This window comes from Humulus lupulus, chromosome 6 (assembly GCF_963169125.1).
Source record: "Humulus lupulus chromosome 6, drHumLupu1.1, whole genome shotgun sequence".
NCBI classification, from domain to species: domain Eukaryota; kingdom Viridiplantae; phylum Streptophyta; class Magnoliopsida; order Rosales; family Cannabaceae; genus Humulus; species Humulus lupulus.
In genome coordinates, this window is record NC_084798.1 from 34,827,551 (window position 1) to 34,852,846 (window position 25,296).

Consider the following 25,296-nt stretch of genomic DNA (forward strand, 5'->3'; position numbering starts at 1 on the left):
AATTTTTTTTCTTTTGACATCCTTACCCTTGACAGTATAGGAAAGATGTAATCTGGGGACCATCCTATAATACGAATATACAATAAACCAGATTATTAATTAAACTCTTTAATCTAATAATCTTATTTATTAATTCTATGATTACTCCACTATAAATATGGAATTGCACTCTAAGTATTTATAGAATTATATTTACAGAGTTTTCTCTAGTAGTCCATTGATATAATCAATATATGTAGTTTTGTCCTCCATTATTGATTCGTTAATTAGAACTGGTCAAAATTACCGTCTTACCCTTATAATTACCTCTTGATTCTTAAGTACCATTAATTCACTAGCGAATAATTAATCTATAATCTAATTATAGATTTGAGCTCAATAACTATTCAGTTCCATAATCAACTCTTAAGGGAACCAATATTCGATTCGTTAGGAAAACATAGATTCTAATATTGTAATTCATGTTCCTAGCCATCCATGATGTTGAATCTCCAAAACAAAAGTCATTAGCTTCATTATTCTAAGAGACATTAATGAGTGAATCTAAAGATCCAATAAACATAAATAGGAGTTCATGAATACTCAGGATTTAGACTGATCTACAAATGATCATCTATTATGATAAAAATTAAATCTTTACGTCAAACGACAAGTTTATAAAGATAATTAATTCTCATCGGTCCTGTCATATATAATCTCTATTATATACATCACATTTACTAAGATGTCTATCCACATCAGTAATCTGAATCTAGATTACTTGCTTCTCGTATGCTTAGCAAACAGTACTAGTAAACATTCATTAAAGATTCCTTACTTTAATATGTTACTGATTATTTTATTCATTATATATGATCTTAATTCTCTCGTACTAATACAATATCATATTCTCATGAGTGAATAGGGAATTTTCTTGATATTATTATATAATTAATTCAAACAATAATTATAACATTCAAATATAATAAAATTGTACTTTTATTTAAAACCAATAAAATGTATTTACATGCTTTTAGGGCATTTATCCTAACAGTTATTTCCATTCAAATTGGAAAAAATTTGAAAAATGGCTTTGGTTGTCAGCCTCACTGGCCGCGGCCAGAAGTATCAATGGCCGCGGCCATTGGCCTCTGTCCCCCAGGCTGTAGCCACAAGCCATTTTTAGCACAAATTTTTCAGTTTTTCCAAAATATCCCAACCCTTTCCCACATGATTTTGTAACCTCCATACACCTAATGGGAGTTAAAAACATATCTTCAACAACCATATTTCATAATGACTTTGTGAAATCCAATATCAAATGTGTAACATACAATCTACACATTATTGAGTAATATTTTAGAGTTATGAATTTGTAACTCCAAAATATGTCACATTTGAGCACAGACATGTGTGCAATTTTGTGATTTTCATTAATATGTTGTAAGGTGTGACAAATCACATTTGTGTGACGAATCACATTTTGTCACATTATTTAATATAATGTTATATTATTTAAAATTATATAACATTATGTGAATGTACAAATATTTAATTTTATATAAACATTCTAATTATAAGTGTATATAAATTTTGTGATTTTTATTTTTATTTTAAATTAAATAAATAATTGAATGACATTAAAAATAGAAATATGCAAAAATAAAAAATGAAAAATATATATTTTGGATTTAATCAAAATTTGGTGATTTTATTTTATTTTACTTCTGTTTACACTTTCTACTTCGTACACATAAACCGAAGTGGAAAACTTCATATTTCAAACGGCTAGCTCGATTGCAAATTTTCAACTTCAATGAGATTTTCCACTTTGGTTTTCTTAGGACTTTTTACTTTGTCTGGAACAACTTTGGGTATGATTTTTACGAAAACCGAAGTCAGTACTCCTTAAAAACTGAAGTGGAAACCCATTTTTATGGTAGTGAGATATAGCCACTTAGTAATCATTAGTAATTATATTTTGGAATATTCACATTAAAATATGGCAAAATATTTCAACTTTAGACAAATAAAAAATCTAATTAATAAATATTGAAAGAATAAGAACAAAATTAACCAATTCAATGGAAATCACTTATATCTCTTCAATGCCGAAAGAATTGTAAAAAAAAAAAAATGAAGCTAAGCTAAGTTCCAGCATAATTGGAGAAAAGGTGAATTAGTTTATCAAGAGTTTCAGGATAAAACTTTCGGGCAAACAAATAACATGGTCGCTGCAACCCATTCCAAATGCAAGGTCTTGTCATTATTGTTTTCTGCACCAATTATTTTTATATAAAATAATATTTAATATTAAATAAAATATAAATAACCTTGCCATGATTGAGCTTAATTGAACGGTTTCTTCTAAAAAAAAAACTAATGTAGAAGAATAAGTATAAGGTCGTTTTAGTACCTGGTTGTCGCTTGTGACATGAGTGCTCTCATCAATAGACTGAAATTAAAGTTTAAAAATGAATTAAATGTAAATTTTAGGAGTAAAAAAAAGGCAATTAATAATGGGTACTTCTATTCATAACCTTTTTTTTCTTATTCTATACACTACTTTCTATTTGTACCCTTCATAAAAAAGTTTAACACACTTTCTCTAAGAGTCCATTAGTAAATAATTTATTTTTATTTTCTCCACCTTTATAATTTATAATTTTAATTTTTTGACACTCTTAATTAAAAAATAATGGTATTTTAAGAATAAAAAACTTAATCAAAGTTTTTAATTTTTTTAAAACTCAAAATAAGAACAAAATAAAAAATTGATATCATTAGAATTAAAATTATTAGTAAAATCAAAATATTCAATTTTCACGTTTTTAAAAATTAAAATTAAAATATGTAAATATTTATTAATTAAAAATAATAAATAAATTAATATATAAGTGATATATTAAATGTATTTTGGAAGTACGATAAGAATACATTATTTTTAGTTCTCAATAATATTTAGTTTAATTTATTAAAATCATATACTTAGTAATAATATTAATTAATAAAAAAAGAGGAAAAGAGGAGAGAAGAGAAAAAAAAGATGAGTCTCAATAGTGAGTCCCTTAATAAATTTTGTGAAATACCGTAATATTCTTGAGGAGCTCAAAAGAAATATCTTGAGCCCTATAGGCTTTAGGGTGCCACTTTCCTTCAGACCAATCAACATGGGTTACTGACCAGTTTGCAATTCCACCAGGGTCTTTCATCTGAGCATAAAAATATTTATTATATAACATACACTAGTATATAGAATTGTATAACCTTGTTAGAAATTAATTATGATAATTAATGTTATATATATAAGCCAGTTCTGAAGAATACTCACACGAAGAAAGGTTTGCAAATAGTGTTCGTCTGAGTAGCAGTTGCGCCCGTTCATGTTTGGCTGAGACAATATTATGTAATATTTTAAAAATTAAACAAAATAATAATGATAACAATAATAAGAGAATACACTACTTTAGTACTTTATTAATTTGTCCATAAATAAATTTAGTATTTTTATTGTTCAATTAGGAAAATTCACAAAAATATCTAAGATTTAAAAGAATACTAAATATATAAAATTTGACAAAAAAAATTACAAAATTACAGATGGACATAATGGTAAATACGGAACTTTATTTTTTGTTTATAAATTTGTAACAATACATTTTTTTATAACCAAAGTTTACAAATTTGTAACTAAAATTTACAAGTTTGTAACTATATGTTACGAATTAGTGAACAACATTTATAGACTAAATAAAAAATTGTAACAGACGATTATAGAACTATTACAAACTGTTATTCGTATTTTTGTAATTTTTGTAAAATTCTGCATTTTTCAATTTTAAAAAAAATAATTTATAGTGCTATGTGTAATTTTCCCTTTAATTAATGAGTTTATCATTTTAGGTCCATGAATTTTAGTTTAATTCCACGATAAACTTTCTGTTTTAAAAGTACTTTTTTGGATCTTGTATTTTTCCAAATAGTTAAAAATTGTCCCTAAATCTAAATTTGGTCAAAAAAATTTTACACTCAAGCTTTATTTTCGAGGTCATCAAATCGGGAAATGCATGAATCTTCGTTAGGCATCGATCTTTATAGAATTATATTTGAAAATATTTTGACCAATTTTCGCTTCAGGATACTATTTTTAACAATTTGACAAAACATAAGTTCTAAAAATGTATTTTTTAAAATAGAGGGTCGTCATGGAATCAAGATACAATATTGGGACCTAAAATGATATAGGCCCTATTTTTTTATAAAATATTTATAAACAGTTTGATATTAATTAATTTAAAATTCTTTTGGATTTAAAATTTATTGATAAATTGTGTATAATTTTTTTTTTATCAAAATTAGTAAAATGGTGCAATTTTAAACTACTTGAAAACCTATTTCATGAAACTACTTTTGTCAACTCCACTCCAACTAGACTCCTTGTTTTAGCTAATATGGATTAATTTAATAATTTTTTATGATTTTTAATTTCTATTAATTATTAAATATTAAACAAAAGATATATTTTTTTTAAAAAAAAAAGTATGAAAACCAATTTGGACTGTTATTGTCAATTTCTATTCCACTTTCTATCACAGATTGACGACTAAAAGTTATGTAGAACAGATACTTGGAGATGCTCTTGGGTATTAAAATAATATTAATTAAATAATAAAGTACTAAATTAGTTACAAGAAAATAATAGAATACTAAAATGATATATTTCCTGATAATAATGTTTAAAAATTAGTAATTAAAGAACTTCATGCATAGATCATGAACACATTAATTACATACCCTGCAAAAAAGCTTGAACTTCCTGTGGTACAAGCTATCTGCCATAACGATAATTGCATGTTGCCGTTTCAAAGAAAACCACTGTATAAAACATGAATCACTATAACTTCAATTTAGCTCATTTCTATCACTTTAGAAGGCACTATTTACAATTCATCTTATAATAGTTGAGTTTCTATTTTAAGTTTAATATACATATAGCAATTATGTCGGTGCATACCATATTAATTTAATAATTTTAATTTCAACAACAAAATACTCATTTTAATGAGTTATTACGAATTTATAAATTCAAAACTTAGTTTGACAATAGTTCTTATATATTTTATTTTATATAGTGTTGTTATATTGCACCTTATGATATAGCAAGCGATAATTGATACAATTTATTTTCGGGTTTACATATTCAATTATTTTATAATGTTGTTAAATAACATTTTAAGGTGTCAAATACTACATGATGCATGATGCGACACTCAACAATTGATACAATTTATAATTAACTCCACTCATATTTTCCTCATCCCAAAAAGCAAATGTCCTAAGGCCCTTAAAGATTTTTGGCCTATTAGCTTTTACAAAAACATATATAAGGTTCTTGTTGGCTGAAACTTGGTCCGAATAAAATTATCTCTACCACTCAAAGTGTTTTTCTTCCAAGTCGTCTCATCTCAGACAATATTCTTATTGCTTAAGAGTTGATCCATTTTATTAAGATCCGAAGATCCGACAAAAACTTGGTAGATGGCCAAAGATTTTGATAAGGTTAAGTGGCATTTGATTCGTATAGTTATAGACCATTTCAGTTTTGCTTCAAATTTTGTTAACCTCATCATGAAATGTATTTAGTCCACTAGGTTCAAGTTTAGTATCAATGGACAAGTTGTTGGTGAGGTTACTCCTATTAGAGAGATTAGGCATGTTGATCCTTTATTACCTTACCTATGCTCCTCTATTTTAAAGGGCTTTCTTCCCTTATCTATTTTTAAGAAGACTTTCAAGTCGTGAAAGGCATCAAGATTGCCAGGTGTGCTCCTTCCATTTCTCACATCTTTTTTGTTGATGACAACATTTTTTTTTTGTCATGTTAAAATCTCATTTTCTCTAAGCATTCAAGAGTCTCTTGATATTTACAGTAGGATTTTGGTCAGTCGGTCAACTACTCTAAATCTACTTTTTTTTTTCTCTCCTAATACTAGCCCTAAGGATAAACACTCCATTCAAAATTTTCTCTCTTTTCCCATCAGTGATGTTCTTACAAACACCTTGGATTACCTCGATGTTTTGAGAGATTAAATATGAGGCCTTCAACTATATCAAAGATAGAGCATGATCTCATTTGAACACTTGGAATAAGAAGTTTCTCTTTAAGGGTGTGAGAAAAAAAAATCTTGCTTATAACATTTATTCATTTTATTCCTTCCTATGCAATGACTTGTTTTAAGCTTCCCAATTTTGTAAAAGTGTTGAGTCTCTTATCTCTTGATTTTTGTGGGGTGGTGATTCTAAGCATTCTAAAATTCATAGGAGAAGTTGGCATATTTACACATGTTTAGTATAGAGGAAAGAAAAATGAAAAGATAGAAAAATTAGGAGAGAGAGAAAATTGGAGTGGTAGAAAAAAAAATTCTCTTATCTTGTTTGATATGAAGAAATGAGATATAATAATATGAAAGTAAAATTACAATTTAATAATTTTATATGAATAATTTTGATTTAAAAATATAGGTAAATAAGTTTTTTTTTTTTAAAAATAACTAAAAGGGGAGGAGGGGGCTACAAGTGTGGCTCCCCTCTCTGGGCGTTACTATGAGAGCTCCAACCTCGCCAAAAAAAGTTTGCCAAGACCCTACTCGACGGGTCACCCCCACCTACGATGGGGTGTGCACCTGAACTCCATCAACTTACTAGTGCTAAAGGGATCCTAAAGCCAGAGGGCAAGGGTGGCTGGGTTGGCGCACATAGTGCTCACATTTAAGACACCTTAGACCGTCGTTCCATGTTGTCAGAGGGAGTCACCCAGATTCAAACCCCTGACCACTAGGAAACCAGACGTACCACTTTACCACTAGGCCACTTGGTTGGTGGTATAGGTAAATAAGTTTTAATTTAGATATGTATTGTAAAAAAAATTCTCTCCAATTTGGGAGAGAAATTTTTTGGTGAGACCCACTCATCATTTTTCTATCCATTTTTCTCTTCTATCATCTTTCTTCCAAACCAAACAAACAATTTTTCTTTACTTCTCTCCAAACTTTTCTTTCCCCTTCCTTTTTTCTCTTCTACCAAACATATGATTAATGTAATCAAAGTATTTTAGGGATTTAGGTTTCAGGTCTCTTGTCCACTTCAACTCAAGCATGCTTGCTAAGTAGGCTTAGAGGTTGTTATCTAACCTTTTTTCTCTTATTGCCAAAAATTTTGTTACTAGATTCATCCCCAATCCTTCTTTATTCATTATAATCTTGGGTGATATCCATCCTTGGTTTGGAGAAGCATAAATCGGGGAAAATAATTGCTCAGTAAATCTCTTATCTGTGGAAGGCTGGGAATGGCACCAATATTTCTATAGTTAAGGACTATTGGGTTCCAGGTTTGTTTCCATTCTACTCCTCTTCCCTTTCATAGTGTTACTAATTTAATTGATACCAATAGTAATTTGGACATGACTAAACTCTATTATCTCTTTGATGAGAAGATTGTTCTCTTCCTTGGGTATCCACTTAGCTCATTTCTCATCCAGTGAACCCTTTTCTATTAGTTAATATAGTTAGTCTTGGTCAATTTGTTACATTTATTAGTTATCTCTGTTAGGCTTGTTATTACAACTTAATGTTTTTCTGATTAGTTTTCCTAACTGCCTGTAGTTAGTTTCTTGTGATCTGTTATTTCTTTTGTAATTAGCCTCTTTGTATTTCTTCGTAATATAAATAATACAAGCTCTGCTCAGATCATTATTCGATCTAGGGCCATTTTCTCATTCCCACTTTTCTGTTAACATGGTATCAGCCTAATTTGATCCTCCATTCTTTGATCCTCCGTTGTTTGATCCTTTATTGTTTTCATTGTCACTTTCTTCATGGATACCAACAATTCTCAAGATTCCACCACTCTTCCTGCTCCAACCACCATTGCTCCAGGAGATTCGACATCTACTTTCTCTGTTCTCACAACACAACAATTCTTGGTCCTCTCTCAGGCGCTCAATCATGCCCTACCTGTCAAATTGGATCGTTCTAATTTTCTCCTTTGGAAGGCACAAATGGAGAATGTGATCTATGCCAATGACATTAAAGATTTTCTTGATGGCACTAATGTCTCTCCTCCTCAAAACGTCGAAGGCACCATTAGTCTCAATCCCGATTTTCTTGCTTGGCGCAGAAAGGATAGGCTCATACTCAGTTGGAACTATTCTTCTTTCACCTAAAAAATCATGGCCCAGATTGTGGGTCATCGAACCAGTGTCGCTGCTTGGACTGCCCTCCGTCAAATATACTCTTCGACATCAAACACTAGAATAATGCATCTCAGACTCCAGCTTCAGATAGTCAAGAAAGGAGCTACATCCATGATATTGATTACATCCTCAAGATTAAAAGTCTCACGGATCAACTTATTGCATTTTCTGAAAGAGATCAAGTTCTATACCTTCTTGCAGGTCTCAGTATCGAATACAACTCATCATTAGTGGTGTCTATCACTTCCAAATCCAAAGGGGTCACCTTCGAGCATGTCACAAGCCTTCTTATGGCGCACGAATCGCGTCTTGAACAAAATATCTCAGTTGATGAATCTGCCCCAATTTCCTAGTTCAATCGCCCCCAATTTTCTAGTCGATCTGGATCATCTCGCGGTAATCACAATAACTACAACATTGCTCATGCGTTTTCCTCCAATAATCGGAATTTCTCCTTTAGTCGAGGTTCTCAAAACAACAAGTCTGGGTCAAGACTTGTGTCTCAACTTTGTCTCCGTCCATGCCATCATGCCTACAATTGCTATAGGCGATTCGACCCCAATCTTCCTGCACCAAACATCTTGACATCTACATCATCTCAAACTGTTTCTGCTATGGTAGCCACACCTCATACTATTGCTGATGACACTTGGCTGCTTGATACTTGGGCTTTCCCACCACCTCACTCCCAATGACACCAACCTTGACAATGTCTTTGCCTACTCTAGTCTTGAATCTATCACTGCAGGAAACGGTAATTCCGTCCCTATTCACTCTACTGGTTCATCTTCGCTTATCACTCCTATTATTTCTTTCCAATTACAAAATGTTTATCAAGTTCCTATGCTCACATTTAATCTTTTGTTTATTTCTCAATTCTGTCTTGACAACAATGTCTTTGTTGAATCCTACTCCAATCATTACAAAATCAAGGATCTCAGCACCAAGACTCCTCCTCATCAAGGTCCTCTTGAACATGGCCTATACACTATCCAAGCTGCCAAATCCATCCACCACTTGTCTAACAACAAAGCTGCCTACCACTCCATTCTTCACACAATTCCTTCTGCCCTTACATCTACTCTTCTCTTTCAAAATGCAAATCAAAGCCCAACTGCCATTTGGCATGCAAGGCTCGGTCATGTACATGCAGATATAGTCAATAATGTTCTCAATAAATGTAATCAAACTCTTTCTTATAGTAAACATAACATTTGCTTATCTTGTCAATTAGCAAAAAGCCATAGGCCTCCATTTTCTTTTTCTGATTCTCATGCAATAACACCTTTAGCTTTGATTCATACTGATATATGGGGACCATCTCCCATGCCAGCTGTTGATGGGTCTAGATATTTAATACCTTTCTTAGATGACTACTCTCGGTTTACGTGGCTTTATTCATTACACACTAAAGACCAAGCCTTTCCCATGTTTCAACAGTTTAAACTACTTGTTGAAAACTAGTTTAACACTACAATCAAAGAAATATAATCAGATAATGCATAAGAGTACAAATACTTTATTCTCTTTCTCAATTCTTGTGGGATACATCACCAATTCTCTTGCCTCTATACCTCATCCCAAAATGGTCGTGTTGAGCGAAAGCACAGACATGTGGTTGAAATAGGTCTCTCTCTTTTAGCTCATGCTTCATTACCTTTACAATATTGGCTATATACCTTCCGTGCAGTTGTCTATACAATCAATTGTCTTCCAACCAAAATTCTCAAGTTCACATCACCATTCCAAGTATTATATCATAAGAGTCCTGACTACTCTTTATGTAGGACCTTCAGTTGCCTCTGTTTCCCATGCCTACGACAATACAACAAGAACAAATTACAATTTAGATCATCTCATTGCATGTCTCTTGGTTATAGTACAAGTCACAAAGGGTATCTATGTCTAGATTACACCACTCGTCGTATATACACTACTCGTCATGTTGTCTTTGATGAACATTCATTTATTTTCTTCTCTTCCTCTATATCTACTACCATTTCTCCATCCATTGCTGCTTATACTCCTGCTATATTACCTCTAAATCTTATTGTTTCACCAGTAACTTCCTCCACTTCTTTACCTTCACTAACGCCTCCTCTCACAAACTCTTCCTCAACCTCATCTTCCACTCACTCTTGAACTAATTTTCCCTCTCATTATCCTTTATCCACCTCACCATCCCCATCACCTTCCCCTTCATAATCCTCTCCCAAATCAACTTTCTCCCTCACCACACCCCTCATAGCTAGCCCAACACCCCAAATTGAGTAGACTAATGTCATTGATTCTTTTTTTATGCAGGCTCCGATTGCAGTAAACAAGAACCCGATGATGACTAGATCCAAATGTGGTATTCACAAGCACATGGCTCTTGTTCCAAGTCTACTGTAGATCCCAATCTACCACCTAAATCCTACAAGCAGGGCCTTCTTCTTTCCCACTGGAAAGCAGCTATGGAGACTGAACTTGAAGCTCTCGAGCGAAATAAAACTTGGCAATTGGTTCCTTGTCCCAAAGATACTAACATAATTGGCTACAAATGGTTGTTCAAACTGAAGTATAAACCAGATGGATCTATTGATGTGGGTTCACTCAAACTGCCGGGGTGAACTATTTTGATACTTTCTCTCCAGTTGTGAAGCCTGCCACCATACGGGTCATGCTCACCTTAGCTTTGTCAAATGGTTGTCCCCTCCGGCAGGTTGATGTACACAATACATTTTTAAACAGGGATCTCTCAGAACAAGTTTACATGACACAACCACCCATCTTTATTGATAAATATAGGCCATTACATGTTTGTAAGTTGTCCAAAGCTCTTTATGGTCATAAACAGGCCCCAAGAGCTTGGTTTTCAAGTTGAATTCAACTCTTCTCAACTGCGGTTTCATATGTTCCAAATCTGATACTTCACTATTCATCCTGCGTACTACTAATTTTGCAATCTATCCATTAGTCTACGTGGATGACATTATCTTAACTGGAACAAGTCAATCTATTTTCCATTGGTTTATTCAACAACTTCACCAATAGTTTGCTATTCATGATCTTGGTTCACTTCATTACTTTCTTGGTATTGAAGTCACTAGAACATCAAACCAGCTGCTTCTCAACCAACAAAAGTATATTCATGATCTTCTATTCATGACTGATATGATTGAGTCTGAACTAGCCCCAACTCCTGTTCTGCAAGTTGTCCCTTATCTCGGCATGATGGCACCTTATTAGATGATCCTACTGACTATCGCCCTGTGGTTGGCTTTCTTCAGTATGTCACTATGACACGGCTAGACATAGCATTTGCAATCAATCACGCTTGCCAATTCGTGCATGCACCTACCACAACTCATTGGATGGTTGTCAAACGAATATTATGATATCTCAGTGGAACTCAGTCTCATGGCATTACATTGTCTACTGCCTCACCATTGCATATTGTTGCCTTTATAGATGCTAACTGGGCATTAAATCATGATGACCAACGGAGCACAGGTGGGTACTATGTTTTTCTTGGCGATAGTATTGTTTCGTGGTCTTCATCCAAGAAAAAGGTGGTCTCTCAAAGTAATGTTGAATCTGAATACCGTGCTTTAGCTCAAGTTGTAGCTGAGCTGACTTGGTATAAGAATTTATTCTTTGAACTCCACTTACCACTTGCATATATCCCAGTTTTGCTTCGTGATCGATAACATGTTTGCTGCTCAGTTTGCTTCAAACCTAATCTTTCATGCTCGTAACAAGCATATAGAGATTGATTTCCACTTCATTCATGACATGGTACAAAGGAAGGAAGTCTCAATTCAGTATGTCCCTTCAGAGTACCAAATTGTTGATATTTTAACCAAACTTCTCCTCATCAATCGATTTACTACTCTCTATCGCAAGTTCAGTGTTCTTCCAAGACAGTAACCTTAAGGGGGATTGTTAGTCAATATAGTTAGTCTTGGTCAATACTGTTACTGTAATGCCCCGGAAATCCCTAATGCGGTTTAATGGCTGGATTAGTAGGCTGGGAGGGCCATAACTGTTTAATAATGCCATTAAATGATAATATGCATGTTCATGTGAATTATATTATAATATGATGTTATATGCATGAATGTGGGTCCACATTTGATTATTACGATGTTTTGATAATTTGGCCCGTTAAGGGTATATTTGTGTATTTGGGTGCATATTGTGATTTGTGAATGAGATCCCATTATTATGGAGATATATTCGAGCTATTCGGTATGAAACGGTCTTATATTTCAAATTAGCGGTTTTTTCATAACGGGGGTCTTTTATTGGGATATTGAGTAATGAGAATGTTATTTGATGATAAATTTGGAGTTATTGAGATCAGGAGGAAATTCTGGGAGTTTTGACTATAATGTCCCCGAGGGTGTTTTTGAGACCCCAAGACTTAGGTTTTATTTGAGGTTACTTAAGCTTGAAGTAGCTTGTCAGATAGAACCGTACGTTAGAAAACCCTTTTTCTCTTCCCATTAGTTCATTTTACTGTTCGAAGCATTTTCGAAGAAATCTTGAGTTCTAGGAGTCAGAATCAAGTGAGGATCGAGGCCTAGCGATCCTAGGAAATAATAGAAGCTTCTTGACTGAAGGATTTGATGAGAAACAACCTAATCAAAGGTAATCTAATTTTTAAGTTTTGAGTTTTTAGAGTTTCTAAGCTTAGAATTGGCTTTTATGAATCGTTGAGATTTTGATTCGTTTGAGCCTTTGGATTTGATGGTTTTGGATCATTGGGAAGCTTGGGAACTTTGATTTGATGATTTGGAAGTGTTTAGGTATGTTTTTGGAGAGTTTGGGATGAAATAAAATGAAGTTTTTGGCTGGGCTCGTGGAAGGGCCCCTGCTCTGTTCTAGGGCGTCGCGGCCTAGGCTCGATGAAGGAGGTGGCTTGCCGTCTGAGCAGTTAGGGTCGCGGTGTTAGGCACAGGTAGAGGTGAGTGTGGCTTCTGTTTGGGGGCGGGCCGCGGCGCAAGGCTGGTGTAGGGCCGCGACGCTTAAGGGCATTTTTGGTCAAAATTGTGTTTTAATTATGGGAACTCAAACCTTAGGTCTCGGGATGGTTCCTACTACCCAGATTAGTGGGGATTGATGTCCCGGAGACTAGATCTTGGTTTGGAAACCTTTGATGATCATTTTATTGATGGTGTCCCATATTTGGTTATGATTAGGTGACCGCTAAATGACTAAAAGTCATATCGTTCTCAAGGGTCGTTCTTTTATTCATTCTCGCTCGAATCAGAGGTAAGAAAACTGCACCCCATATGTGACATGCATGGTTATTCATGAGGAATGTTGAATGTGTAAATGTGAACATGGGTTGATTATTGAATGCTTAGCAAATCTTGCTCACTTGTGCATGCTACTGACTAATTAGTCAGAATTGGCAAATGTGCCAGTATCAACTGTGAAGTTGGGACTTATTAGTTAAGTTCGGCAGTGGTACTGGGCACTGGTCACACAGTGCTGACTCATAAGTCAGAACGGCCTTAGCATGTTCAACACAAGCCAATAAAGATTAGATCTAATCGACATCTGCATTAAATGACTCATAAGAGCGTTAATGCCGGACTGACCTCAAGTTCGATGAAAACTAAAAGCGCTTGTGTGACTTACCCATCAGTCACTCATTTGTTAAGTTAGAGACTTACCCATTAGTCTCTCATCTGTTTAAGCTAGTGACTTACCCAGCAGTCACTCATCTGTTCAAGCTAGTGACATACCCAGCAGTCACTCATCTGTTTAAATTAGTGACTTGCTTGTCAGTCACTCATTATGGTTTACCAGAACCTCAAGTGATATTCACTCATCTGTTTAAGAGCTATAAGCTCTGTGTGATTATAATAATAATCAGTTGTTAATATCTATATGCATTATTGTGTTTTCTTGCTGGGCCTTGGCTCATGGGTGCTATGTGGTGCAGGTAAAAGGAAAGAAAAGCTCACCCAGCCTTGAGTGGAGAGCTTAGGTGGTGATGTGTACATATGATGCCGCTTGAGCACCACAGCCAAGGAGTTCTCAGAGGAACTAGGGGGTTTACCCTATTTTTGCCGCTTAGGTCGGCGGGTTTGTAAATTTGAAACAGTAGTGACCATTTTGAGTTGTAAAGAACTTGTGAATGTTTTGATGGGCCCATGAACAGTTTTATGCATTTAATAAAATATATCCTTTTCCCTTTTATTGGTTTTCCACCTTAGCCCGTTAAATACACTTAGAGCACGTTTTTAACCACAGGACTCGAGTAGCGAGTCAAATTTCCGGTTCACCGTTCACCGTAACTGTTCTGGGGTAACCAGGGCGTTATAGTTACATTTGTTAGTTATCTCTGTTAGGCTTGTTATTACAACTTAGTGTTTTTTTTATTAGCTTTCCTAACGGCCTGTAGTTAGTTTCTTGTGAGTTGTTATTTCTGTTGTAATTAGCCTCTTTGTATTTCTTGGTTATATAAATAATACAAGCTCTGCTCAGATCATTATTCGATCTAGAGCCATTTTCTCATTCCCACTTTACTGTTAACATCTTCTACCAATCATTATTCTTCAATTGCGTGGTGGAAAACCCATTGGCACTTACAAATTCCTCCAAAAATCAAGAATTTCATGGAGGGTTTGTAATAATTCCCTTCCTATAAATTCTGATCTCTTCACCAAGAAAATCACCCAATATCCAAATCGTCCTAGGTTTTCATTCTCCTATGAATCCATCCTTCATGCCCTGCTAGGCTATAGAAAGGTAAGTCTTTTAAATACCTTGTTGATAAAAGTTAACATGATTTATATTATATATTATCCTTTCGGTTAATCCTAACTTTGATACTTTTGATATTGAGAGGTTTCTTTGTTTGTTGTGGGTCATATTGTAACGACCCAAATTTACTAATAAGGCTTAGGGGCCTGATTAGTGTGCTGGGAGGGCATAATTGGATTATATGTGAATTAATGATTAAACACATGTTATATGGCTATTTGAATATCTGTGATGCATGACTATGTGTATTAGTATGCATGTAGGCCCTGATTAAGTTAGAAGGGCATAATTGTAATTTTGGCCCGTTGAGGGCATAATTGTATATATATGTGATAAATTATCGAGACCACATTATTATGTGGATATATTTGTAATCTGTGACTCGAGACGATCCCAGTGAGCGGTTTAGCGAAAAAGTCACGGCGGGGTTTTATACCCATCTTAGGGTGAGCCTGGGGGTATTTCTGGGAATTTAGAGAATATATTGGAGTCTTTCTTGACATTGAGGAATATAATTGGTGATTAGTTAGGTGTCGGGAAGTAAGTGGTAAATATTAGAGACACTCGAGGAATTAGCGGGAATTGGGTGAAATGACCAAAATGCCCCTAGGTGGATTAAAAGGCTTAGGAATTAGGGGAGGGTATTGTGGCCATTTGGCTTATAAGGGATAAGACTTAGGTATTGTTTTGGCTTTATGCCTTAGTGGGAAGTCTAGAAACTAAAGGAAAGAAAGGACAGAAAAAGAAAGAAAAGAAGGAAAATGAGGGAAAAAAGAAAAAGAAATAGGAAGTCTATCTTTCTCTCTCTTGGTTTAAGCTTTTCTCCATCAGTTCTTGAGGTCTTTTGGGGCAGAAACTCAGGGAGAGTCAGAACAGAAGCTTGAGGCTAAGGTCCTTGGTCTGGCCTGAAGAATTAGCAAGGATTTAGCAAGGGCAATCCATTCATTTGAGGTAAGGTTCAAGGTAGTTTTCAGTTCCTAGTATTGATGTTGAGCTGGTTTTCCTAAGCAAAATTCTGTGGGAATTCTAGGGAGTTGAGGCTGAAGATTTGAGGAGGAGAAGGCTAAGCAGGAGTGGGACACAACCTAGGCTAAGCTCATCCATCAGAGGTAAGGAACTCTAGCTTTAAGCTTTGTGATTTCTGTGGTTTTATTGAGTTTCTGAGTTTTGGGTCCAGCCATGGTGAATTCTTTGTTTAGGGGTGCATGTGATTGGGTTATGTGTGGTTGGGATGTTTGGGATGAGTGGAGGATGTTGGAAGGCTTGCTTTGAAATTTGGTTGGGTTTTGAGTAGGTTTGGCTCGGGAAAATTCGAAGGGAAAAATGTTGTGCAGGGCTGTGCTGTGATTAGCGCTACATCGCTAGTCACTGGGCGCTATAGCGCTAGGCCCTGAAGTTTATGAGCCTTTTGGATCTGTTTGTAGCGCTGTAGCGCTCTCCTTAGAGCGCTGTACCGCTACCTTGTTTCCAGAAAGGGGTTTTTGGGTTATTTTCAATGGTTTTTTCCTTGGGGTTCGGGGTTTGATTCCACCACCCCGTTTGGTGGAATTAGGGCTTCCCGAGGGGTCGGGATTGGTCCCGAGGCTAGGTTTTGGACATGAGGTTTGGTGATGATTCTGATCTATGGTTGTGACTGGGTGTACGCTAGGGCTCGGACGGGATTGTGCTTGAGGATCAAATCGAACAAAGCTAGCAAATCTAAATGTAAGAAAACTGCACCCGATTATGTATTTGTGATGGGACTAAGTGCTCCCAATATCTGTATAATGTCATAGATGGTATTACGCCATGGGACATGTGATAAACGGCCTAAGGGTGCCGTAAATAAGACTTGCGCACAGGGCGCGGCTCGGCCACTGATAGCCGAGGACAACTTAATATTCACTGAGCTCGATTTAAGCGGGCCGGAGTCAGTGGGGTAAATAGGGGGTGCGGCCTAAGGGCGTTAACCCTAGTTATCATATGTGGATTGATTATTGATATGAATTGATATATTTGGTATGATGAAAACTTGATTAACATGAATGCTTAAACTATTGAGTACATGCCTATGCGATATGAGTTATCTGATTGTCTATTGAATGGTTGTGCTCTGTTATTGTGTTTTGTTGATAGGCCTTGGCTCACGGGTGCTTCGTGGTGCAGGTAAAGGCAAAGGCAAGTTGGACCAATCTTGAGGTGGAGAGCTGCGAGGCTGAATGTACATAGTCAGCTGTTCAGCCGCCACGGCCGAGAAGTGGAATAGGACGGGATATGCTTAACTGTCTGTTTTGCCTTAGTATGGATAATCACTGTATTTAAATCTTGATTATTACTTTTGGGATCCCATGTAAAAAAGAGAATGATTATTTATAAGAAATGCAACTTTTGATACCAAAATCTTTTAACCCTAGTTCAACTATAGTTTCAGTAACACTTTTTGAATTAAATTACTTGATTATCAAGTCTTGCACCTTTATAAACACATAGTGTAACGGTCTTGGCTATCCAGGGCGTTATACATATGGAGGCATAAGAACAACTATTTGTTTAGTTCATAAGCAATCAAAAGATCTAGTGATTGGTCTTTTCTTCTTTTTTTTTTCAAGAGTTTAAGGCAGCTTCTTGGGTTTTGGAGAATAGGCCTCAACAACCTTGCCTGGATAGAGCAGTTGTCCCCTAGATCCCTCCTCCACAGGACTACCTAAGCTTAATGTAGATGCAACCAAGTCGTAGGAGTTGAAGATGATTTGCTTCGGAATAGCTCAGAAGAGGTTGTTGCTGCAGTGGCTGTCCTGAGAAGGGCATTTTCTCCCCCTTCTCATGGAAGCCCAAGCTTTACTCTTAGCTATCAATTGGTGTTTGGAGAGGAATCCTTCATAGTCAATTTTATTGAGTCTAATTGTAAAGCTTTGGTGGACTTAATCCATAACCATTTTGTTGACCTAATTAATTAAATCTTTACTATCTTTCTTCCCTAGTACATTGGTAAGCAATGCCATGAAGCTTCTTGTGTTGATCATGACTTGGCTAAATTTGCTATAAGGTTAGATGACGGTTTGGTTTGGATTAGTGATGATTCATACCCTATTTTCAGTATCCTTGGTTCTAATGGTTTATCTTAATGAAAGGATTTCATTCTTCAAAAAAAAAAAAAAAAAGTTACAACAATTAATGAATGAGGTAGCTAGCTACAATTAGTAATATATACCTGTGATCCCTTCCTAAAGTCTTGCCTTGCAACTTCAGGTAACATATGTTCTGAATACCGGCCATTACCATGAGGACCAGGATCCACAAAACTACAAAGAGAGAGAATAGCTTTAATTGAAAAAAAAAATTGTAGAAAAACAACTGATCATGATGAAGTTATGCTTAATTACCAATCAACGAAGCTGACATTGGTGAAGATAAGATAGTTATACACGTAGTCGAAGTTATGCACGGGTACACAACTGACACCAATAATAAGTAGATACAAATTAATAACTAGTAAACATAAATATAACCAACACTATCTGATTCTTACAAACTGATCAAAGTTCACAATTAATTTGCGTATATTTTGTTAAGTAAATATTGAAGAAGCTAGCAAGTTCTAGTGCTCATGGTAAGGCCTTTGCTCACTCATTCAGAGCACTGAGCTTTTCACCACTTTTACACTCTCTCAAGCTTGTATTAATTAGGAAAAATTGCGTACCTGTCAGATAGCAAGACAAAATGTTCATTGTCAGGATCTAAGAGTGCCTTCCCCAAAAGTCTCTTCTCTGCCTCTATCATTGAAAATTTTCCCCACACCACCTGAAAACAGACAAATATATATGCTATATATGTCACTCACTCTCATCACATTCATTATTAGTAACTATAATAAGTATAAAAGGTCGACATATGTAAATTTGTGTCCATCGTAGTGTGTGATACATACATATATTTAAGAAGAGTAGTTATATACATATAGTACATACCTTTTCGCTACGTATGTCTCGACCAACAAAGTAAGGACTCACATGAGTTGGACTTTCTTTTGAAGCGTGTACATAAACAGTAAACCTTTCCTCATGGCCCTGCCAAATTAAGATATACATGAATCAATAATATAAAACAAATTATATGTATACTAATCCTTTAAATTATCAATAAATTCTTACAGAAAAGAACTTGTCCCAGAGCATCTCAAAGGGCAAGGAACTTGGAGTCAAAAACATGAAAGCAATTTTGGGGTTCTTAGAGTGAATATTAGGGGTTCTTAGAATCTCCTTGATGACTGCCTGAGAGGCAATCTCACCATCAGTCAAATCCCTAGTGGGAAGGAACAAAGGCTTTTGGAAGAATGAACCACAGCCATTGGATGAGAAGATGAAGCAACCCTCAGAGGAACTTCTTGGTGAAAATAGATAGGCAAATATCAGAAATATGGTCACAAAAGGAACCAGCACGAGAACCCATGTTGGCCTTTTGTTCAAGTGAATTGTTGGCCGTACTTGTCTTGACGCAGACATACTTTACAAGCTTTCCTTCACTATAAACTCATCAGTCATCATTATGTACTTGTATATATATTGACTAGTAGCCACTAGCAGGTAGTAGTAGTACCACTTTCCATTGTCTCCTTTTTATGTAGTATTGCTCTTATGCTGAAAAACACATATCCAAAACCCATCTATTATTATATAATATATATATATATATTAATATCAATTAAAACAGGAGAATTGTTATTGTGCACCTAATGGTATTTAACACCATTTGACATGACATACTATATGATTGGTGTAATTTGATTTTAATTCTACATATTCTAACTCGATTGCACTAATCCACATCAAGATACACATAACAATGCTCATAAATCAATAATTTAGTCAATTTATAGATGAATTTCATTTCATGGGAGTCACTCTACATACTAGTGACTATTCCAACTAGCTACTAATAACAATTCAATACAGGGGAACTACTCTCTAGATACTAGTGACCTCATGTTTTGTTTTATTAATTGCAGAAAATATTTAAATACAACTTATTACATGGCTAGATATTCTTTCTAGAAATTAAGCCCATTTGTTTGGATATCAAATTTTACTTAAAAAAAATTTGTGACAGAAAATAACATAGATTAGAAAAGGAAAAATATTTTCCTACAGTTTTATAATATATTTGTTTTTAATTCTCTCTTCTTTACGGAATACATTTGCAATTGTTCTAAGTTTTATAAAATTATATTTAATTTAACTATTAGTTTTTGTCAAAGAAAAAATTCTCTCATTTTTTATTTGGATCTAAAAAAATGAAATCATTTAGAATTATTTTTTCTCTCTCCAAAATCTGAGTTTCAATTAAAGGATAAAAGAAGTCACATCACTCGTTAATTAATACGAGCGTGATGTTCAACAAGTTTCATTATCACCCAATTGATATTTAAAAAATATCCATTACTAGCAAATTATTTTAAACTAATGAAAGGCATATTTTCTAATAGACAATATAACTATAAAGAGTCGAAAAGAGAAACAGCGCTTAAAAGTAATGAAACTAATACAATTAGGAAAAGTAGTTTAGAGAGACTAATGAAAAATAATCAAAAATTGAAAAATTTATTCCGAAATTCTCAAAATTTAATTAAGATCATGAATATATGGAAAATATATAGAAATACTTTTATTATTAATCCATTATCATGTTAATGCACGCTCATGTATATTCATAAAAACACACACATTCATAGCATATTTAATTCCATTATCGTTACTCCAAAAAAATAAAAACCATCTCCAAGAAACATATAGATGATAATTAATAACAAAGTTACACTGATAAAAAAAAACAAAAGGAAGAAGCAATAAGGAATAATAAACAAAACGAAACAAAACTGAAAACATTAAATTGAAAAACAGACCTGATATTGTATTATTAGTGATGATCAAGGTAATTATGAGATTAGAGAAGACAAACAGAATTGAGTTTTTTTGGGAAGATTCAGATCTGAAGAGGCTTTGGGAGAATGTTTGAGAGTAAAGTGGCTATCTACTCTGGGAGTTTGCACACGTAATAATTATTTTTAGCACTTAACTTCCCTAGTCAAATTAACTTAATTAATTTTAAGTGATTATTTTCGTTAATAAGACATATATATATATATAGGGAAATTAGAGGATATGTGCTTAGTAATATACCCCTTGTCGAAATTAGAATAATAATATGCTCTAAAACAAATTTCATACGAAATTGGCTTTCACATTCAAAACACCCTCACTCTCCAAACTCTTGCTTTCTCATCCTTGCCTGACCTGCTGCTGGAGTTCCACAAACAAGTGATCTAACCGCATTTTTTAGCAGCACCTCTATGTGAACATCCATCCACCATTTTTTTTTATTGTTTTTCATGCTTCAGAATTCAATCAAAAACTTAAAATTAAAGTAAGAAAATATTCACTTAAAATACAAATTTATATGTTTCGGACACTTCTAGCTACATAGTTTTTTTTTTTTTTATTATTCACATTCCTTTTTCTTGTCAGAAATAACTTTTATTCACATTCTTTTCAAATATGATCAAGATCTAAAATTTGGAACCTGCATAATTTTAATGCAAAACAATAGTTTCATCAAAACTTGATTTTAGGAGTCAAAATCGATATATATTGATGAAAATTTGATAATTTCAGCAAAACTTGAAAATCAATGAGTTCATCAAAATTATTAAACATGTTAATCTCAAAAAAAAAAATACCAAAACTAAACAAAAAAATTATCTCAAATAAAAAGTTATAACTCATCAAAGTTTTTATCAAATTTTAGACAAAAACAATTGATTTTTTTGCATTGTTTTGCATCAATTTTGGACAAAACTTTACATTTGAAACTAATATTTCTGTTGCTACTTGTTTTTGGAAATTTTCATATATATTTTTCTTTTACATAATGATAGAAGTAGAGTTCAATCTTTAAACAAAACTTTTTAACTCTAAAATTTAAACTTCAAATCTTTTAGTCATATTTACTTGACAAGTGCTAATTAGAAAGAAAAAAAATGTAGATACTTGATGATAAAATAAAAAAAATAATACATATATATTATGACAAATAATTAACTTTATTAATAATGACTACACATGGTGTTCCACCATAATAGAAATGAATGAATTATAAACGACAACAAATAAATGAAAGAAATGAGGAATACATTACTATACACTTGATCTACGGGGAATTGCGGCGGCATATATATAGAGGAACTATATATATATGTGTGAATATGACGTGAGTTATTAATTGAAAGCAGTGCAAAGCCTTCGAATTTCACCGTCAGTGCCAGTTTTGACACCAATGTTACTCATCTTCACCATCGACTTTCCAAATTCGACGTTGAAGTTCAAACTCCGCAATCCTCTCTCTCCCAAGAATCGTTGGACGAAGGGCTTGGTGGAGGGATCGGTCCACAGCTTCTGATCCGACTCCAGAACTCCACGACCGTTTCTCAAGTTTCTGAAGAAAGTGGCGTCGAAAGTGGCTGCGCTCCGAGTGTCCAGATCGACCCGCTTGGCCCCGTCGCCATTCTCCGGGCAGAGAGCTCTGAGTTGAGGAAGGAAGGAAGGGTCGATGGTGGGATCGGCGCCATTTCCTGTGGTGGTGAAGTTGTAGAGTCTGTAACTGAAGAGCTGGCATGCCGTGGTACCAATGGTGTGTCCACCAACTAGTGTGACCAGATCTTGAGTGTTGAGACCCTTCGCTGCAAATTTATCCTTTTGCACGTCAATGGACTCCGTAAAGCCAGGCAAGTTGTTAGTATCACTCGCCAATGAAACTCGCCCATCTCTACGCCCAGTAGGCACTTTCCAACTGAAACCTTTAGTCTGCAAAATAAGCAGCATATAAATATCAAATGATGTTATTAGTTTTCGAAGCCTTTAAAACCCAGAAACAAGACAACTGTTACTATATGTAAGTGCTTACCAAGACAACAGAGTCACGTGCAGCAAGTGCCACAATATCTGCACAAGAAACCACACCAGGGCATGCAGCTTCGAGTTGTTGCTTAGCGTCGTCTATGACATTGTAGCCGGGTATTCCACTGTTCGGTGGGGCAGTCTTCTCGGTGCCTGCACCTTCGATAAGGATAGAGCCGTCGCAGCCATGGACGAAGCAGTCGTGGAAATGCATTCTGAGGATGCCGGGAGCTATGCGAGGATTGGATTTGAAGTGAGTCTCCACGGTTGATCTAACAATGGACTCGGCTTTGGGGCACGTTCTTGAGTAGAACCCAACCTTGGTGCCCTGCCCATTCACTAATGTGCCAACTAAACCAAGTGACGTGAAAAATAAAATGACCAGTTTATAGCCTTCCATCTAAATGTATACTATCTATATATATATATATATATAACTGTATGTATATGCGTATATATGGTAGAGAGAGAGAGAGAGAGAGAGAGAGAGAGAGAGAGATGTTAATATTGGATGGTTTTGGAGATATATATGTCGAAGTAAGTTGTAGTTTGGATTGTGATTATGGGTTGAGGATATCTCAGATTATATATAGTTGCTTTGAAGGTCAGAGCCTCAGCAATACCAGTTTGCCAAAGAGAGAGAAAGTCAGGACTGCCGGCTCTATTGGATTTGTGAGGGAAAGTACTCTATAAAATAAAATATAAGAGAAAGGATAATCAATAAATGCCAATATTATGTATAGCTGGAGCCTCGAGTAATTTGTACAGTTTGATTTGATCAAAACTGGTTGATTGCTTTAGCGCGTTTGATCAAAAATTGTCAAATTATACACATCCGTATATGTGTGTGTCATTTTTCATCTTCAATAGTTAGTATACTTGTGTAATTATTGACCATTTGTAAACTTGGGAGAACAAGTAGCTAGTGTAAACCATATCTTGTTATCTAAGGCCCGTGAAGCCAAATATGCCGTTGTCGTTTAGTTCATTAAATACTCTTGTTATTATTTGGAAAAAAGATGCTTGTACTCATTCCAAAATACTTATATCGGTATATTATAATACTTTCATACTTTGTATTTATAAATTTTTATACGCGTCCACTTGAATGACATTTTTTTTTTTTGTTGCAAAAAGACTTGAATTAACAATTAAACACACACAACTGCGTCATATTTGTCATGCTAACAAAATATTATTTTATTATTTATCATTCTTATATATAAAAATGGGAGAAAATGTGTCATAAAAACTTAATGTTTTGAGTTTATAACTATATAACATGAGCCTGTCCTATGGACTCTAGTCAAAATTTAAGACGGGACCTTTTGATAAATTTTTTAATAAAATTTGTATATAATTTTAAAAAATAAATAAAAATGGGCCCTTATGGTAGGCCTAGCTCGCAGACCAACCCTAGAGCAAAGGTCTTCCTTTAGCAATAAAATTCCTTGGTGGATTATTGTGTTTAGACGAGATTCCAAAAAATGTGAAGACATACATGGCAGTGACACATGGGAGTTGTGCAAGAATGAGTGTTCTATTCTTCTAGCTATGGTTCAGAGTTATATTGTCACTTACATATGCACATCTGAAACAATATTTTTCATATTGTTCCATATTTCCCAAAGAACATGAATATGATAGATAAAATTGTATTTTGTTGTGGATGGGAGAAGGTTTTTTTGGAAATTGATAAAAAAAAACATAAAAAGATGGAGGAATTTGGAGAGGAATATGTATAATGTCCCAAAATTACCTAATAAGGCTTAGGACCTTGATTAGGGGGTTAGGGTGGCAATATATGGAATTATATGCTTAAGTGTTATATTTAATTGTAATTATCTGCATTATGTGATAATATGACTAGTTGAGCATGATTAGAGATATTAAATATGCATGTGGGCCCGTTTCTTATTAGAAAGACAATTTTGGTAATTTGGCCCGTTACGGGCATAATTGTATATTTATGTGATATATGTGTGAGGCCACTTATTTGAGTTACTCGGCATGAGGCGATCCTAAGGAGCAAGTAAGCAAGAAAGTCACAACTGGGCTCAATACTCGACTCGGGGGCGAGTCACTACAAGAAAAAGACTCTACAGCGACGACATCTATTGCGACGACTCCAAAGTCGTTGTTGTATGTAGGCGAAATCCACGAAAAATTATTTTTTCTTAATTTATTAAAAATAAGCTACAGGGATGACATGTCATCGCTGTTGGGTCGTCAACAACACACGATATGACCCTCCAAAATTCTTGATACTCTACAGCGACGACATGTCGTCTCTATAGGGTATCAAGAATTTGGAGGGAACACGAGGCGGGAACTGACTATACGGCGACGATATGTCGTCGCTGTAGGGTATTCGTA

General features: G+C 34.6%; 2 protein-coding genes across 2 annotated transcripts; both read right to left on the reverse strand.

Moving 5' to 3' along the window:
* Positions 1-1,994: 1,994 nt before the first annotated feature.
* Positions 1,995-19,473, reverse strand: LOC133784963 (glycosyltransferase BC10-like). Its single transcript, XM_062224228.1, has 10 exons — positions 19,123-19,473; positions 18,936-19,038; positions 18,672-18,795; positions 18,355-18,426; positions 18,183-18,273; positions 4,774-4,854; positions 3,311-3,370; positions 3,069-3,191; positions 2,396-2,434; positions 1,995-2,255 (listed from the first exon to the last, which is right to left on the reverse strand). Exons 1-10 carry the CDS (start codon positions 19,471-19,473, stop codon positions 2,127-2,129), a joined length of 1,173 nt encoding a protein of 390 aa, XP_062080212.1. The 3' UTR covers positions 1,995-2,126.
* Positions 19,474-22,048: 2,575 nt separating this feature from the next.
* LOC133782041 (cationic peroxidase 2-like) lies at positions 22,049-23,342 on the reverse strand. Its single transcript, XM_062221193.1, has 2 exons — positions 22,928-23,342; positions 22,049-22,827 (listed from the first exon to the last, which is right to left on the reverse strand). Exons 1-2 carry the CDS (start codon positions 23,318-23,320, stop codon positions 22,243-22,245), a joined length of 978 nt encoding a protein of 325 aa, XP_062077177.1. The 5' UTR covers positions 23,321-23,342; the 3' UTR covers positions 22,049-22,242.
* Between the last annotated feature and the right edge of the window lie 1,954 nt (positions 23,343-25,296).

Bases quoted from the DNA above. Each gene is read 5' to 3' on its own strand.
- LOC133782041 (XM_062221193.1), bottom strand. From the start codon at position 23,320: ATGGAAGGCTATAAACTGGTCATTTTATTTTTCACGTCACTTGGTTTA. The intron at 22,828-22,927 runs GTAAGCACTTAC...CTTATTTTGCAG, and splicing joins CACGTGACTCTGTTGTCTTG to ACTAAAGGTTTCAGTTGGAA.
- LOC133784963 (XM_062224228.1), bottom strand. From the start codon at position 19,473: ATGTCTGCGTCAAGACAAGTACGGCCAACAATTCACTTGAACAAAAGG. The intron at 19,039-19,122 runs GTAAGAATTTAT...TTAATTTGGCAG, and splicing joins TCTGGGACAAGTTCTTTTCT to GGCCATGAGGAAAGGTTTAC. The intron at 2,435-3,068 runs GTATTTCACAAA...CTTTAATTTCAG, and splicing joins AGCTCCTCAAGAATATTACG to TCTATTGATGAGAGCACTCA.